Source organism: Balaenoptera physalus (assembly GCF_965194825.1).
Source record: "Balaenoptera physalus genome assembly, chromosome: 8".
NCBI classification, from domain to species: domain Eukaryota; kingdom Metazoa; phylum Chordata; class Mammalia; order Artiodactyla; family Balaenopteridae; genus Balaenoptera; species Balaenoptera physalus.
In genome coordinates, this window is record NC_138887.1 from 6,543,510 (window position 1) to 6,560,568 (window position 17,059).

Here is a 17,059-nt window from a genome sequence, read left to right on the forward strand (position 1 = left end):
GGGGGAGACAACAGGACAGACAGGAGTGGGAAGCCAGGCCACAGAGGCAGGAGGATGGAGCCTTTCCGGTGCTTGGTAGTGTTTTCCTCTATCATGTCACTTTTTGATACATTAATGTTTACCTTGCTTGGTTTCAGAAAAGTATCCACATCATGCTAAGCTATGCTTACTTTTCTCACCCACTAACTTGGAATCTCGAAGGTAGAAACTATCTTTTGTCATCACCTAGTACCATCTGGCATTCAATGTTTAAATGGAAAAAGAAAAAGGGAATAATATATTTCCCTCGAGGAGGAGAAATCATTACATCTATTTAGTTTCAAATAATTAAAGAAACAACAAGAAGAACAAGGAGAACCAATAAAGACTGCTAACTATGTTGTGATTACATAAATGCAGATGTACTTGCTTGTGTCCTTTTATTATTATACATGTTATGCTCCTGGGCAATTACTCTAATATTGGACGAGCTTGGGGGGGGGGGGGGTCAATGAAATATTTAGGTGATTAAGGATGCTTTCACATTACGTGCTGCTACCAAAGATACCCGTTTATTCAAAACAAAGGGACTTAAAACCTAAAAGGAAAAAAAAAAAGGCAGTGGCTCCTCCTCCAGACCCCCCTCCCCCCGACGGCGGGATGACGGGGAGGGACAGCGCCCTCCCCGGAGACGCTGTCCTTGCGGCGCCGCTGGCCGGAGCCTACTCCTCGGAGGGGACCCCGCTACCGCGGCGCCCCGGTGACTGCGAACCGCCGCAGCCTCCCCGAGGGCCCGTCCAGAGCCGGGGCGGGGCGGGGCGCCCGCCGCCTTCTTTAGGGCTTGCCTGAGACCCGCCCGCGGCCGGGCCCGAGCGCCTCGGAGGAGGTTTGTCCCCGCTCGCTCGCCGTACCGCGCGGCCCCGCGGAGGGCAGGGCGCGCGGCCGACATGGGCGAGACCATGTCCCGGAGGCTTAAGTTGCAGTTGGGCGGGGACGCGGATATGGAAGAGCGGGCGTTCCCCAACCCCTTCCCGGACTATGAGGCCGCCGCCGCCGTGCCGGCGGAGGAGCCGCCACGTGCTCGCCCCCAGCTCACTCCCGACGAGCTCGGCCTCCCCTTCCACAGCGATGGGAAGGTGAGTCGGCGACCGGCGGCCGGACTCGGGCCGCGCCAGGCGTTGGGGGAGGGGGAGCGCCGGCGGTGGTAGCGTCCGCCCGCCGCCCCGTCGCCGCGCGGACGTCACCCACCCGCGCCGCGCGCTGCTCCTGGGTTGAGGCCCTGGGTTCCGCCGCTGGGCGGTCCGCGGCTGGCGAGCCCCCGGCGCGCGGGCGCCGAGCTGCGGTCCTTCCCGGGCGATGTGGCCCTGGAAGGCTGTGGAGCTCTGCGTTGTTAGCCGCTTTCCTCCTGGTGGGCGCCTCCTGGCTCCTCGTGCCTTTGAAATACGCTCTTTCGGGGCTCTCGGAAGTGCGGGCCAGGGCTCCGGGGTCTGTTGAGGTGCAGATTTGTTTACCATCGAGGGCGCCCCCCCCCCCCCCCCAGAGCTGCAAAGCGTACCCGCTGACCGCCTCTTGGCACTTTCCCTGGGGCCGAGGTTGTCGTCAGACCTGGCCTCCGGTCCCCTGCCCTTGGAGTGTAGGGCTTGGGAACAGCAACCAAAAGACCTTGTTTCTACACAGTAGTGTCACTGTGATGGGTCTGGTATGTGCGCCCAGGAGTCGGAAGTGGGATACGTGTGAACGAGCTAACTCGGTAGGGGGAAGGTGAGCATATCGGCACAGCTGTTCTCGTTTTGGTAAAACCGCGCGTTCACAGGTTAGGTTTCTGTGTTTCCACTGATCTCTGTTCCGACTGCCACTTTACCTCCCCGGCTCCCCATATATTTTGTGTTTGAAAAGGTATGAGTTCGCCCCAATGAAGGCAATTTTGAAAGAGCTATTATTGGTCTGAACATGGAATCTTAGGCAAGTGACTTCTCTTAACTCGCTCTTCTTGTATGTAATTGAAACCTGGAGAACAATTCCTAACTCACAGGGATGTTAGTGATTGAATTGAAGTATATAAAATGGTTTGTCAAACTGCCTTACGTGGTACCTGGTAAGACCCCCAATAAATGCATCCTCTTTTTTCCCCTGGAAAAGTCAGTGCTTGTGGTTTAGAATTCATATGTCAGCACTGATTTTTCTCTGGATTTCTTTTGTTTTCACATACATTTCTGTTATGTTTGTGACTTGGTGTTTAAATCCTTTGTAGTAAAAATAAGTCTCTGGCAAACATTTTAAAAATCTGTCATACATACATATTATCAGTTGCTGTCTCAATATTAGCCTTAGAGTAAGGAGGCTACTGCAGTTTAAAGATAAGTGAAAGGAACCACTATTTGAGTCTCCCTGAGAACAGTAAAGAGGTGAGAACAGTTGAGTTTCATTTTCTACCTCAGAGAAGGAGATAAACACTAGTTCTGAAATTACATTTTTTTTAACCTTTTATATCCGGTAAACATAATGTTGACATCAACTACATACCAAACGGGCTTATGTAAAAGAAAATTAAACCACAAATAACTAATGGGGCTTGTGACATCTCCATGCAATTAAACAAAATAAGTCAGGGTGGGGGACCCATGCCAGTGGTCGTTGTTATATGCTAAAGGAAAGGGGAAGAGTTTTTTCATGTTCTTGAACATGAAAATGAGAGTGCATTAAAGGGAGAGAGGGATTTCTGATTTTGAAAGGTGGACATGAAATGGAGCAGCTCCCTGTGGTCCGCACCGCCGCCGCCCCCCCCCCCCCCGCCCATGTCCTCAGCCCACCTTTCATCTGTAGAAAAACTGCAGCCAAAGAATAAGTTGAATTAGAGAAGTGAGAAAATGCAGAAGCAAAGGAAAACAATCAAACAGGACAAAATAATAATAGTTTAGTCATGAAGCAAAGTGAAGGACCTTTAGTTCCTCTTCAAGGGCTGTAGATAGTATTCTGGGCCGTGTCCTTTGAGCTGTTTTGTAGAGACTGAAAGCCCCACCAGGTGGAAGAAGTGAACTACATGATGACCAGAGTGTAGCCATGACATCAGCTGCCACAGTTCTGAGAACTGGCCTCAAAGAAATGGGAGCAAACCGACCCTGGAACTGAAAACTAAGTGTACTTAAAACAAGATGATGTTGATCAGACCACCACATGACCAATTTCAAGATGCCTGTCAGAGCTGACTGTGCTGTTTCTACACGTAGCCCCCTGCTTCCACTTACACACCCCAGAAACTCGCCTTTAAAAGCTCTTACCCACTGGTCATCCTTGGGGGTGGGGGGTGTCAGCCTTTGGACACAAGTACCCCCCCCTTGGTTTGCCAGCCTCCAAAATAAAGCAGACTTTCATTTCCACCAGTCTTGCCTCTCGAGTATTGGTTTTAGAGCCGCAAGCAGCCAGACCCCACTTAAGGTAAGAGAAAGAATGCTTAGATTTAGGGAAGTCGTAAAATAAAATGAACATGAATTAAGTTCCCCTGTCTTCTGTATTGATAGATTGTGATTAACAGATTATTACGTCTTTAATTCTTAGAATATTAAGAATGTAATTAAAATAGAAGTTGTCAAACTATGCATTTGTTTTGATAGACATAAAGTTTCATGAAAATGAGGGTGTTATGCATTGAATTGTGTCTCCCCAAAAGATGAAGTCCTAACGTCTGGAATGTCAGAATGTGACATTTGGGAATAAGGTTATGTTAGATGTAATTAGTTAAAGTAAGGTCATGCTGGAGTAAGGTAGGCTCTTAATCCAATATAAACTAGTGTCCTTAGAAGAGAGACAGAGACACACAGGGAGAGAGAAAATGGCCCTGGAATGATGGAGGCAGAGATTAGAGTGATGCATTTGTAAGCCAAGGGATGTCAGAGATTGCTAGCGAACACCAGAAACTAGAAGAGGCAAGGAAGGATTCTGCCCAGAGTCTCAGAGGGAACATGGCCCTGCCAACCCTTGATTTTGGACTTACGGCCTCGAGAACTGTGAGACTATAAACTTCTGTTGTTTTAAGCCGCTCAATTTGTTTCGGCACCCTAGGAAACTAATACGGAGTGTAATTTGTAAGTTAGGCATTGAGGAATAATTTTATCATGATGGTGTGTGCTGTTAGTGAGAAAAGATTACGTAAAATCTACCAACACAGTAACTTTATTACTAAGTATTCTTTAAGTCACTTATTTGATCACGTTTAGGTTAGCTGTGTATATGTTGTGGTGTAATCAGTCAGTAAAATTCACCTCAAATTCTAAAACCAGATCAAGTCGACTTCACTGAATTATGTTTCTGTAAGTAGGCTTTTGTAACATTTTGACAACATCGGTCCAGATATTATGAAAAGCAGTGAACCAGTGTAATAGCAGCTTTCTTTGTTTTTGTTTTTTAAATTATGGACGGTATCTAAAGTCAACACTGTTGGCTACTTCTCTAATAGCCGTTTCTTCCCTTCTTTTTGCTTGATTTCGTTGTGGCCATGAACTTCAGGAGCTGAATCATGGTTAATGGACACCAGTGTTTCTCAAAGAGTGCGTCTCTGATGAGCAGCGTCAGGTTTATCCGCTGTATCATCAGGGATACGCTCAGGAGACAGAAACCACACAGTGATTTGGTAGGGAAAGTTCAATATAAAGAATTATTACGAACTATAAAGAGATTGGAGTAACGAGAGGTTGCCTCTTAAGAAGTAAAGAGAACTCTAAAGAATATAGGAATAGCCGATATGAGGAGCAGCCCCATTCCTAGGGCTAAGAGGGCACTCAAGGGAGAAGCCACTGTTATTATCCATCTATTGCTCTGTAATAAATGATCCCCAAACTTAATAATTTAATAAAAATTTATTAGCTCACATAGTTTCCGAGGGTCAGGAATCCAGTTGCTATAGCTTAAAGCCCAGGTGGCTCTTTGTGATTGGTTGTCCTTAGGTTTTGATTTTGTAACCTTGAGGCATTTACAGGCTTAGGTTTTGGTTTGCTTATGGAGGCTGCCAAGGCAATAGAGCCACCTCAGCCTAATGGTCTCCTTGTTTAGTTAATCTAACAATACCCCTTTTGGTCACGCTCTCATACATGAGAGATTGATCTCAAATGGTGTATAAGCGCCACCCTCGGTCACCATCAGAGTTAAGTTGCTCTTGTCTCATTGTGAAACTCACAGGTTGTGGTGTCAGGTCCATGGAAGAATTGTTTTTGCTGTTCATCTCTTTGTTCACTTGTTTCTGTTTCTCCAAGAGCAGTGAGACCACCTGATGTACTGCTGATGGCTGTGAATATGCGTTTAAGACGGTTGAGAGGATATAGCCCACCAGGGAGACTGATAACGACTATGAGGAGGATAAGACAAAGAGACTGAAGACTAACCCTAAGCCAGGGCCCCCAGGAACCAAACCAGTTGGTATCAAAGAAATCAAGGAATATACCTGAAGGGATATCAACCTGTTTTAGCCAAGTAGCTTATTTGCTAATTTCTTACATTTGCTAAAATATCAGAGGGGTTGATCCAGGTACAGCAGGAAGTATTTGCTTTGGTGCAGACTCCTTGTTTAGCCAGTAAGTGATCTAAGCAATTCTATTATCTAGAACCACCTTAGCAAGAAAGCCTAGTGACTTTTGTTGTGCAGCTATGGCCTTGGCAGTAGTTTCAGTGATAGTTGCCAGAGTTAAGGAACATTATCTTCTTGTACCTTAGCAGAGAGAAAAAGCAAGTAGTGAAGTGGCAAAAGGAATAAAAGTTTTTGTATTGGAGATGAAGCTCGTGTTCTGGGATCTTGGGAGATGCCATCTGCTTCTGGGGAGGAACCTCCCTGGTCAGTTTCACTTTAGATCTCCAGCTGGTGTGCAGTTCCAAGAGTCTGGAGGAGCCCTTTTTAGTTGAGGGATGTGGATCTAAGGTTCAGGGTCCTGAAATTTGGCTGCCATCTGGGTTTGAGGAGGCGCTGGAATGGGCCCTTCAAGGAAGTTCAAGGGCAATCTTTGTTCTTAGTGATTCCAGATCAGAAAGGTGGGAGAAAACTGGAAACATTATTGATAGTCTGGAGAGTCATGGCCAGGTATTTGAAGCTAGAAGAATTCAGGATCCAGTCCAGTTTACAGGTACATAGCAAACCTCAGAGACAACAGACAGGACTGAAATCTGATATGCACATGGTTGTGTTAAAATTTTCTGCTGAAACATAATTTTTTTTCTCTACAATCACCCTCATTTCTATTAAAGATAATCAAAGTAAGGCTAATTTGTTTGCAAAATAAGTCGTCTCATTAAACTTGGCCTGTTTTAATGAGGAGACCTCCTGGGGGCTGTCAAGGGTCTCCTTTGATTTCCTCTTCTGACAGCGGAACTGTCAAAAGATAAACTGAGGCATATTACAAATGTTAAGAGTTTAGTGAGCACAAATGGATTTGAATCAGGCAGCGCCAAACTGGAAATGGTTAGGAGCATTTTTCCGACGAGCCAGGGGAACAGTGAGGGGGTTAGGGGCACTGACCCTCCAAACAGTCCAATGTCCCCATAACTTAATTCTGCATAGGTCATTCCTCTGTACTGAATCTCTTCTGTATCTGTGGTTCCTTATCCGTGGATTCAACCAACTAGGGATTGTGTGGTACTGTAGTATTCACTGTTGAAAAAAATCCCCGTGCAGGTGGACCCAAGCAGTTCAAACCTGTCTTCTTTAAGGGTCAGCTGTGTAGAAGAACTGTGGAAGCAAAGCAAGGACATTCCTGATTGGCTATAGCTTAAAGCCTAGCTGTTTGTGGTTGGTTGTCCTTGGTGTTTTGATTTCATAACCTTGAGGCATCTACAGGCTCAGGTTTTGGTTTGCTTACTACACTGCCAGGGCTTTAGAGCCACCTCAGTCCAGTGGCTTCTGCTAATGAACCTAACAGTGGAGCTTTGCCAGGCTAAGGGGGAGCACTGCGTGAAGGGAAAGGCAGGGAGTAGAATCTGACCTCAGAGGAGGAAGCGTGAAGAACGTTGGGTGGTAACGGGGCTGAAAAGGTAGATTGGAGCCAATTCTAAAGGACTTGATGGGTCCTAAGGATTTTAAAACTTTTTCCATACAAAAATGAAGATAAGAGAATTTTTACTTGGAATCTATAACTTGACATTATCTTGAGCTGTTGGAAATTCTTCATTTTATACTTTTTCACTTAATTTTCTATATTTTTGCTTTTCACTTCAAAATTTGTTGAATGTCATAATATATCATGGAAGCATAAGGAAATAGCACTTTTCAGTTGCCCAGAAAATATATTGGGTCGGCCAAAAAGTTCGTTCGGGTTTTTCCGTCACATCTTACGGAAAAACCCAAACGAACTTTTTGGCCGACCCAATAATTTTTCTTTCATTCAGATGAGCTAAAATGGGGGTGAGAGAGGGAATATACTCTACAGCCTTTCTCCTCAAAGTGAGATTTGTGGACCCAAAAACATGAGCCTTTCCTGAATGCTTGTTAGAAGGTGCGGCTTCCACCCTACGCCTAAAGAACCAGAACCTGCACTTCACCAGATTCCCAGGCCAGACGGTACATAAGCCCGTTATATGGGAGGAGCACTGCTCTACAGCTTGCTGAATTTTCTTTTAATTTTAACCTCCAGCCAGTTTTCAATTCCTGATATGGAAAGATATTGACATAAAAGGGTAAGGGGAAGATTATGTAGGGGAGACTACAAAAATATTGCAAATCAGCATTTCCCATCGGTTGGGAAATAACATGTGGAGTGTAGAGCAGGTGAGAACTTGGATAGACCTGGGTTTGACTCCTACTTTTCTTCCACTTATTAGCTATAGCCTTTGGGCAATGATAGTACCTTCCTAATAGGTTATGACTATTTAATTAATGCATTTAAACACTTAGAACAATACCCATTAACATAGGATAATAGCGTTTATCTCATCAGCTTGTAGTAAAGGGTTAAGTTGAAAAGGTAATTGAAGTTCTTAATATAATATATTGGTTGAAAGTTGATAATAATATAGCTGTAGAGTAACCCATTCCTCATTAGGTTGTTATGGTGTTTAAGTTAATACATTTGGAGCACTCAAAAGGGTGCCTAATACTGATACAATTAGTACCTTGTTACACATAGTTACTAATATATAGGTAAGTAGTTTAAGAGTTCAGTTAATGATAGCTATTAGCATTATTATGTATCCTATTTTTTGTCACTATAGCATACAATGTGATAATGAATAATTGCTTAAAAGTTTATATCTTTAGTGGAATATAAAAAAATATTGCATATCCTTTACTTTTTTCTTCTTAGAGAAATGCTTATTCTTGTGCCTTTTCCTTCTGAGAAAAATATAGGCAAACACGCAGTATTCATGTGGGTATGTTCTCAGATTTCTAAATTCCCTACCATACTTTTCTCACTCACATCTCTGCAGTGGGGACACTAACACGCCTGCTGATGGTGGGGAAGGTGAAAAAGGATTATTGGATGTTGGAAAGTCAGCTAAACTCTCTGCCCACAGTTCTGTCAATTCGTGCTCTTTTTATTGGGGCCTCAGCAAAATTGAAAATTGTTGTATGTCATGACATAGATCTTCAGATTCGCATGCTTATGCTTGAACCCCCAAACAGGAGCTCTGAAGGTTTAATCCATGGTTAGTGAGGGCTGACTGTGATTCATTTTTGTTTCTCTTCCCCACTTGACTCTACTCTTTAAGACAGGAATTTTTTCTTACCTGTGCTTGAATTATTATTATTATTTAAAAAAATATCTCCACACTTGATACTGAGCTAGGACAGAATAGATACTCAGTGAATGTTGAATGAATAAATGTACTGAAATAAAAAACTTTTTTTTATTAGAATCTTTTATATATTATTATTTTTTATTTATTTATTTATTTATTTATTTATGGCTGTGTTGGGTCTTAGTTCCTGTGAAAGGGCTTTCTCCAGTTGCGGCGAGCGGGGGCCACTCTTCTTCGCGGTGCGCGGGCTTCTCACTATCGCGGCCTCTCTTGTTGCGGAGCACGGGCTCCAGACGCGCACGCTCAGTAGTTGTGGCGCACGGGCCTAGTGGCTCCGCGGCATGTGGGATCCTCCCAGACCAGGGCTCGAACCCGTGTCCCCTGCATCGGCAGGCAGAGTCTCAACCACTGCGCCACCAGGGAAGCCCAATATATTATTTAATAGCATCATTTTATCTTTAAAATCTCTTCTGTATCTAGAATGTTATATGAGTCATGACCTAGGTCCTCTAGACAATCTTCTAACCTAATATAAGACTGTAATATACTTCATGGGTGTCCCAGGTGAGGCCTGTATTCTGTAGGGCGGCCACCTAGGAGTCTGCTAGGGCCAGAATAGGTTTGAGCCAATTTTACTTGAATAGAAATATTCAAACTGAGTTTCCTTTTCAGAAAATGTTTCTCTTCCCTAGATTTTAGCTAATACCGTGCAACAATTGTTTAATCAAAAATGAAGCCTAGTGTTTCACCGAGAGCTTTCCAAAAATAAATATAATTTGACCACAAAGTCCTGTTAACCTTATGTTAACTATAATCGTGTATGCTTTGAGCCCTTGTAATCAGTTTATTAATATACCATTACTAAGCAGTTGTCCTTGGTTCTTTATGGCCATTATAAACTTCTTTTGTGGTTATGATATATATATATATATATCCCCTAGAGAGTATGCACAGCAGATTATCAATTAACTTTTATGACACAAAATAAGTACATCAGAATTGGACAGATGTGTGTGTTTAGGATATGTAGTCTAGAATATTTTCTATTAATAGTGTTACTGAGTTTGGAACAAGAAAAACAGAAACAGACCTGATTATGTAAATATATACCTATTTTTTAAAGAATGAACTATTTTCAAACATCTAAGCAAATAGCATTTCCTTGACACACATTCAGTATAGGTAATGATCCTTCTTCTGTTTATTGAAAATACTGCTAGTGAGGGTAGATGTTCCCCCACCATCTAATTCTTTACTGTCAAAACATACAACTTTTTTCCCCTTTTCTCCTTTAGTAATTCACTTTGAGGTAATGATTGGGGTACTTTTGCTTATTCATTTTTGTTTGAAAATAAAGTGTTAGAAAACCAAGCCCACCTACTTCATGTGTGTAACTGTCACAGAGCATCTTCCCCTGGGAGATCTGAGATTACAAAATATACTTTCCTCAACCTGTGCCCTGGGTTAAAAAGATTTGTTAAAACCTTTCCTATGAAAGAATTACTTGCTGATGTATATATATGCCTGTGTATACATATACTTGTAATTACTGGTGTCTATATATTTGCACATATTTTGGAGTATATAATCTGTGTATTGCACATACACAAAATGTGGGTTAAAAAGCAATTTTTATTATCTTTAAAAATGTAGACAAGTCATTGTTAGCTTTAGTTTCTTTGTCTATAACATGGGGATGATAATGTTGTTATAGGGTTATCAGGATTGAATTAGATGGAGTGTCACAAGTGCCCACCTATGTGAGGAGTGTAAGAAATGATTTTATTCATAAGCTATCCTGATGCATTATTCAAACTCAGAAGTTTGGTTCACAAATACCTATTCCAAACATTACCTTTTGCTTTAGGAGTTATTTATTTGTGCATGTTAAACACCTATTTTGAGAGTTTCCACGCTCCTCTATTTGAAGTTAAGATCATGAATTTTAAAGTTAATGATCAATCTTTTTTAAGATTTCTGTATTTTTGTATTTTAGGGTTGTATTTCCTCAAACAGCTTTCATAAAAAAAATACAGAAAAACATATAAGTATTAGAAATACCAACATCGTTTTGCTTTATAGCACTTTGGGGCATCCTTGTTTGGGAAAATTGCCTAGTGTGTAGGAAAATAATATTTTCTTTCTAATTGCAGTGCAGTTACTAAAAATTAATCTTTGAGTCAGAGAAAAACCTCCCAAATTCTTTAGCTACTCTTTCTGTTTCTGTGCTTTGTGGAAGATGTGTATTGTATTCATATGGTGTGATTGAGTGAAAGCTGTAGTAAGCCTTTCAAAAATCTAAAGGTAAACTGTAGATAGAGAATCAAGCAAAGATTTTCACAACAAGGGCTCAGCATAGGGAGGCCCAGGAACTTTCGAATTAGACAGTCTAGCTACAGCTCCAAGAGCTCGGTCTCTTGTTGTCTCATTGGACCTTGGGCTAGCCTCAGGTTTCTCACCTAAAAAACAGAATCATTCAGTAATGTGAAAATTAATTGAAATGTCACATAGAGCACTTAGTGCTAGACATATGGTAAAGTGCTCAATAATTATTAATTATCTTTATAATAATACCATTATTAAATGAGAGGAACCAGTTAAAATTTCTCCAAATAGAATTACAGCATAATAAATTTTTTTCTTTGTTCTTGAGACTTTGGTTCCAACATCAACAAATTAGAAATCTCTTTGATGACAGAGAGTTAGAAAATTAGGAACTAGAGAAGATACCTTAAAGCAAAGGCAGAGAAATTATTTTCACAATGGAATTTTGGCAAGTATTAAAAGGAATTAGAGTGAGTAATCATAAGCCTTAGAACTATACTCCAGTATCATTTATGAGGAATAAAGCATATGCTTTGGAATAAAGTTATCATGCCAGAGCTAAAACTGTACATAAATGTGTTAGGCCTGCATTCAGCTACAATAAACAGAAGACTCAACTTGGAAGTACCTTAATTAAATTATTTTTCCTGTATTACAGGAAGTCTAGAAGTAGGCAACTCTTGGTGTTGATTCATTTCAGGATTTCTGCAGTTATGTTGGTCCTCCTCTCATATTTTTTGTGTTCTAGTATAAGATGGCTGCTCTAGTCCCAGATTTCCTGTCCAATTTTACAATAGGATGAAGGGAGAAAAAAGAAGGGAGTACCAGCTGTATCTTTCTCTTTTATCAAGAAAAATGAGAACCTTCCAAGAGCCCTTAGAAGACTTGCACTTATATCTCACTGGTTGGAACTGTGTCATATGGCTGCCCCTGGTCTGGTCATAAGGCAGTCTGGGAAAGCAAGTAGCTCTTCTGGGGTTGGATGCATTGCGGCTGTGAATCTAATCAGGATACTGATAATAAGGAAGAAGGGTGTCTGCAATAAGTGTGGGCTAGGTACTACCTTACGGGTTATGCCACACCAGGTAATGAAGTGGTAGTACTCTAGTTTTTTTTCTTCTCATGAAAATTATTCTGCATCTCTTTGATTAATGGTGGAAACCAAAGGTCAAGACACAGGAGGCTTAAATTACTAACTTGGAGTCAAAAAGTTATTAAACAGTTGGATGGAGAATCAGACAACTCTCCTCTTTGACACATAACAGCAGTACATGTGAATTCTTCTGATCCACGAAAACAGGATTTCTTTCCATTTGTTTATCTCTTCACTTTCTTTCATCGGAGGCTTGCAGTTTTCAGAGTACAGCTCTTTCACCTCTTTGGTAAAATGTATTCCTAAGCATTTTGTTGTTTTTGATGCTATTGTGATGAGACTGTTCTATTTCTTTTTCCTGATAGTTTGTTGTTAGTGTGTAGAAACAACTGATTTCTATATATTGATTTTATATCCTGCAACTTTACTGAATTTATTGGTTAGTTCTATCAGTTTTTTGGTTGAGTCTTTAGGGTTTTCTGTATATAAGATCATATCGGTGAATACAAACAGTTTTACTTTTTCCTTTCCGATTTGGATGCCTTTTATTTCTTTATCTTGCCTGATTGCTCTAGACAGGATTTCCAGTACTGTGTTGAACAAGAGTGCTTAGAGTGGCACCCTTGTCTTGGTCCTGATCGTAGCGGAAAAACTTTCAACCTTTCACCATTGAGTATGAAGTTAGCTATAACCATATAGTAAGTATATGGCCTTTATTATGTTAAGGTGTTCTCCTTCTATTCCCAATTTGCTGAGAGTTTTATCGTGAAAGGATGTTGTATTTTGTCAAATGCTTTTTCTGCATCTATTGAAGGGATCATGTGATTTTTATCTCTTGTTCTATTAATGTGATGTGTCACGTTTATTGATTTGCATATATTGAACCATCTTTGTATCCCAGGGAAAAATCCCACTTGATCATGGTGTAAGATCCTTTTAGTGTATTTTTGAATTCATTTTGCTAATACCTTGTTGAGAATTTTTGCATCCGTGTTCATCAGGGATACTGGTGTGTAGTTTTTGTTTCACACAGTGTCCTTATCTGGCTTTGGTATCAGGGTAATGCTGGTCTTGTATTTGGGAGTGTTCCCTCTTCAATTTTTTGAAAAACTTTGAAAAAGGTTGGTGCTAATTATTCTTCAAATGTTTCATAGAATTCACCAGTGAAACCATCTTGTCTGGGGTTTTCTTTTTTGGGAGGTTTTGTATTATTGATTCAATGTCCTTATACATTATTGGTTTACTCATACTTTCTACTTATTCCTTTTTAAAGATATTTATTTATTTATTTGGCTGAGCTGGGTCTTAGTTGTGGCACATGGGATGTTTAGTTGCAGCATGCGAACTCTTAGTTGCGGCATGAATGTGGGATCTAGTTCCTCGACCAGGGATCAAACCTGGGCCCCCTGCATTGGGAGCACAGACTCTTAGCCACTGGACCACCAGGGACCACCACTGGACCACTGTTTCTGATTTGGCCTTGGTTAGTTGTATGTTTCTAGGAATTTATCCATGTTTTCTAGGTTATCCGTTTTGTTGGCATATGGGTTAATCTGCATATAACTTACAGTCAGCCCTTCATATTCTCGAGTCTTCCACATCCCTGAATTCAACCAACCATGGACCATGTAGCACTGTAGTATTTACTACTGAAAAGTATCTGCATATAAGTGGACCCGTGCATTTCAGATCTGTGCTCTTCAAGGGTCAACTGTATTTCTGTGGTATCACTTGTAATATCTCTTTTTTAGTTTCTGTTTTTATTTATTGAGTCTTCTCTTTTTCTTAGTTTAGCTAAAGGGTTTGTCAATTTTTTAAAAAAAATCTTTTTAAAAAACAGCTCTTAGGGACTTCCCTGGTGGTCCAGTGGTTAAGACTCCATGCTCCCAATGCAGGGGCCCAGGTTCAATTCCTGGTCTGGGAACTAGATCCTGCGTGCCGCAACTAAAAGAGCCTGCATGCTGCAACTAAAGATCCTGCATGCTGCAATGAAGATCCTGCATGCCGCAACTAAGACCTGGTGCAGCCAAATAAATAAATGAAGATTAAAAATAAGTTAACTAATTAAAAACAGCTCTTAGTTTTGTTAATCTTTTCTATTATTTCTCTAGTTTCTATTTCATGTATTTTTGCTGTGATCTTTGTTATTTCCTTTTTTCTGCTAACTTTGAGCTTGGTTTATTCTTTTCCTAGTTCCTTGAGGTATAAAGCTAGGTTATTTATTTATTTAAGATCTTTCTTTTTCCTTACTATATGTATTTATCACTATAAACTTCCCTCTTAGAACTGCTTTTGCAGCATCCTATAGTTTTGGTAATGTTGTGTTTCTGTTTTCATTTGTTTCAAGATATCGTTTGATTTCCCTTTTGATTTCTTTGACTCATTGGTTGTCCGGGAGTATGTTCAATTTCCTCATATATGTGGATTTTCCAGTTTCCTCTTGTTGATTTCCATTTTTATACCAGTGTCAGTAAAGATACTTGGTATGATTTCAGTCTTCTAAATTTGGTTAAGACCTGTTCTGTGCCCTGTCATATGATCTATCCTTAAGAATATTCTGTGTGTACTTGAGAAGAATGTATATTCTGTTGTTGGATTGAACGTCTTATATATGTCTATTGGGTTCATTTGGTCTAACGTATGGTTCAAGTCCAGTGTCTCCTTAGTGATTTTCTGACTGGATGCCCTACCCATTGCTGACAGTGTGGTATCGAAGTCCTCTATTATTGTTGTATTGTTGTCTGTTTCTCCCTTTAGCTCTGGTATTATTTGTTTAATATATTTAGTTGCTCTGGTGTTGAGTGCATATGTATTTCCGATTGTTAATGTCTTCTTCAGAGGAGTTGACCCCTTTATCTTTATATAATGACCTTTGTTTCATGTGACTGTTTTTTACTTAAGGTCATTTTGTCTGATATAAATACAGCTACCCCTGCTTTCTTTTGGTTTCCACTTTGTGGAATGTCTTTTTCCATCCTTTCACTTCGAGCTATGTGTGTTCTTAAAGCTGAAGTGAGTCTTTTGTAGGCAGCTTATAGTTGGGTCTTGTTTTTTATTCATCCAGCCATTCTTTGCCTTTTATTAGAAGTTCAATCTACTTATATTTAGAGTGATTATGGATATGTCAGGACTTACTAGTGCCATCTTTTTAATTGCTTTCTGGCTGTTTTGTAGTTTTCTTGTTCCTTTTTGACTCTTGCTGGATTCCTTTGTGAATTGGTGATTTCCCACCGTTGTATGCTTCTGATTCCCTCGTCTTTATCTTTTGGGAGTCTACTCAGATTTTTTGCTTTGTGATTTTCATGAGATACATAAAACATCTTATAGCTATAACAGTCTGTTTTACTCTGATAACAGCTTAATTTTAATCTCATACGAAACATCTACCCTTTTACTCTTCCACCTTTTATGTTTTTTTATGTCACAGTTTGCCTCTTTCCATATTGTATGTTCATCCGCAAATTATAGTAGCTATAGTTACTTTTGATACTCTAGTTCTAATCTTTATACTAGTGTTAAGTGTTAACACACCATCATATTGCAGTGTTCCGAATTTGATTTTATATTTGTCTTGATCAGTGTATTTTTTATGTTTCACGTTACTAGTTAGCCTCCTCTCATTTCAGCTTGAAGAACTTCCTTCAGCATTCCTTGTTAGACAGATCGAGTGATGATGAATTACCTCAGCCTTTGTCTGGGGAAGTCTTTATTTCTCCTTCATTCCGGAAGGATAACTTTGCCAGAGGGAGTTTTTTGTTTTTGTTTCTGTTTTTTTAAATAAATTTATTTATTTTATTTTTTAATTTATTTTTGGCTGCGTTGGGTCTTTGTTGCTGCACGCGGTCTTTCTCTAGTTGCGGCGAGCAGGAGCTGCTCTTCGTTGCGGTGTGTGGGCTTCTCATTGCGGTGGCTTCTCTTGTTGCGGAGCACAGGCTCTAGGCACGCGAGCTTCAGTAATTGTGGCAGGTGGGCTCAGTAGTTGTGGCTCGCGGGCTCTAGAGCGCAGGCTCAGTAGTTGTGGCGCACGGGCTTAGTTGCTCCGTGGTATGTGGGATCTTCCCAGACCAGGGCTTGAACCCATGTCCCCTGCATTGGCAGGCAGACTCCCAACCACTGCGCCACCAGGGAAGCCCTGAGTTTTTTGTTTTTGTTTCTGTTTTTTTTAAAATTTTTGGCCGTGCTGCACGGCATGCAGGGTCTTAGTTCCGCGATCAAGGATCGAACCTGTGCCCCCTGTAGTGGGAGCGCAGAGTCTTAACCACTGGACCGCCAGGAAAGTCCCCACATGGAGTCCCCAAATGGAGTATTTTTTATTTTTTAATTTTTTCTTTCATCACTTTGAGTATATCATCCCACTCTCTCCTGGCTTGTAAGATTTCTGCTGAGAAATTCACTGATGTCCCATTGGAGGTTCCTTTGTAGGTTACAGTCTTCTTTTTCTCTTGCTTTCTTTAGGTTTCTCTTTTTGTGTTTGATTTTTGATAGGTTTATTACAATGTGTCTTGGAGAAGGACATTTTGGGTTGAAGTAATGGGGCAATCTGTTTATTAGCTTCATGAACTTGATGTCCAAATCTCTTCCCAGGTTTGGAAAGTTCCCAGCCATTATTTATTTAAATAAGTTTTCTGCCCCCTTTCTCCCTCACTTTTCCTTCTGAAACTCTAATGATTTGGCTGTTGGTTTTTTGAGGATGTCTCATCGATCATGTAGGCTTTCTTCACTCTTTTTTATTCTTTTTTCTTTTTACTCTTCAGACTGGGTTCTTTCAAAGTTCCTATCTATATTGTTGATTCTGTCTTCTATATGATCTGCCTGCTTTTGATGCTCTCTATTGCATTTTTCATTTCATTCATTAAATTCTTAAGCTCCAGAATTTCTATTTGTTCTTTTTTCAGTGATTTCTATTTCTTTGTTAAATTTCTCATTTTCTTCACATACTGTTTTTTT

General features: G+C 40.7%; 1 protein-coding gene across 2 annotated transcripts in view; it reads left to right on the plus strand.

Annotated features, from left to right (window-relative positions):
- Positions 1-653: 653 nt before the first annotated feature.
- The window catches only part of LANCL2 (LanC like glutathione S-transferase 2), a 61,786-nt gene continuing 45,380 nt past the window's right edge, over positions 654-17,059 (plus strand). Inside the window, exon 1 of one of the 2 annotated variants that reach the window (XM_082471565.1) lies at positions 654-1,115. In XM_082471565.1, coding sequence (XP_082327691.1) covers positions 927-1,115 — 189 coding nt within the window. In that variant the 5' untranslated portion in view covers positions 654-926. The remainder of the gene's footprint in view (positions 1,116-17,059) is intronic. The other variant, XM_082471564.1, reaches the window with a different exon arrangement.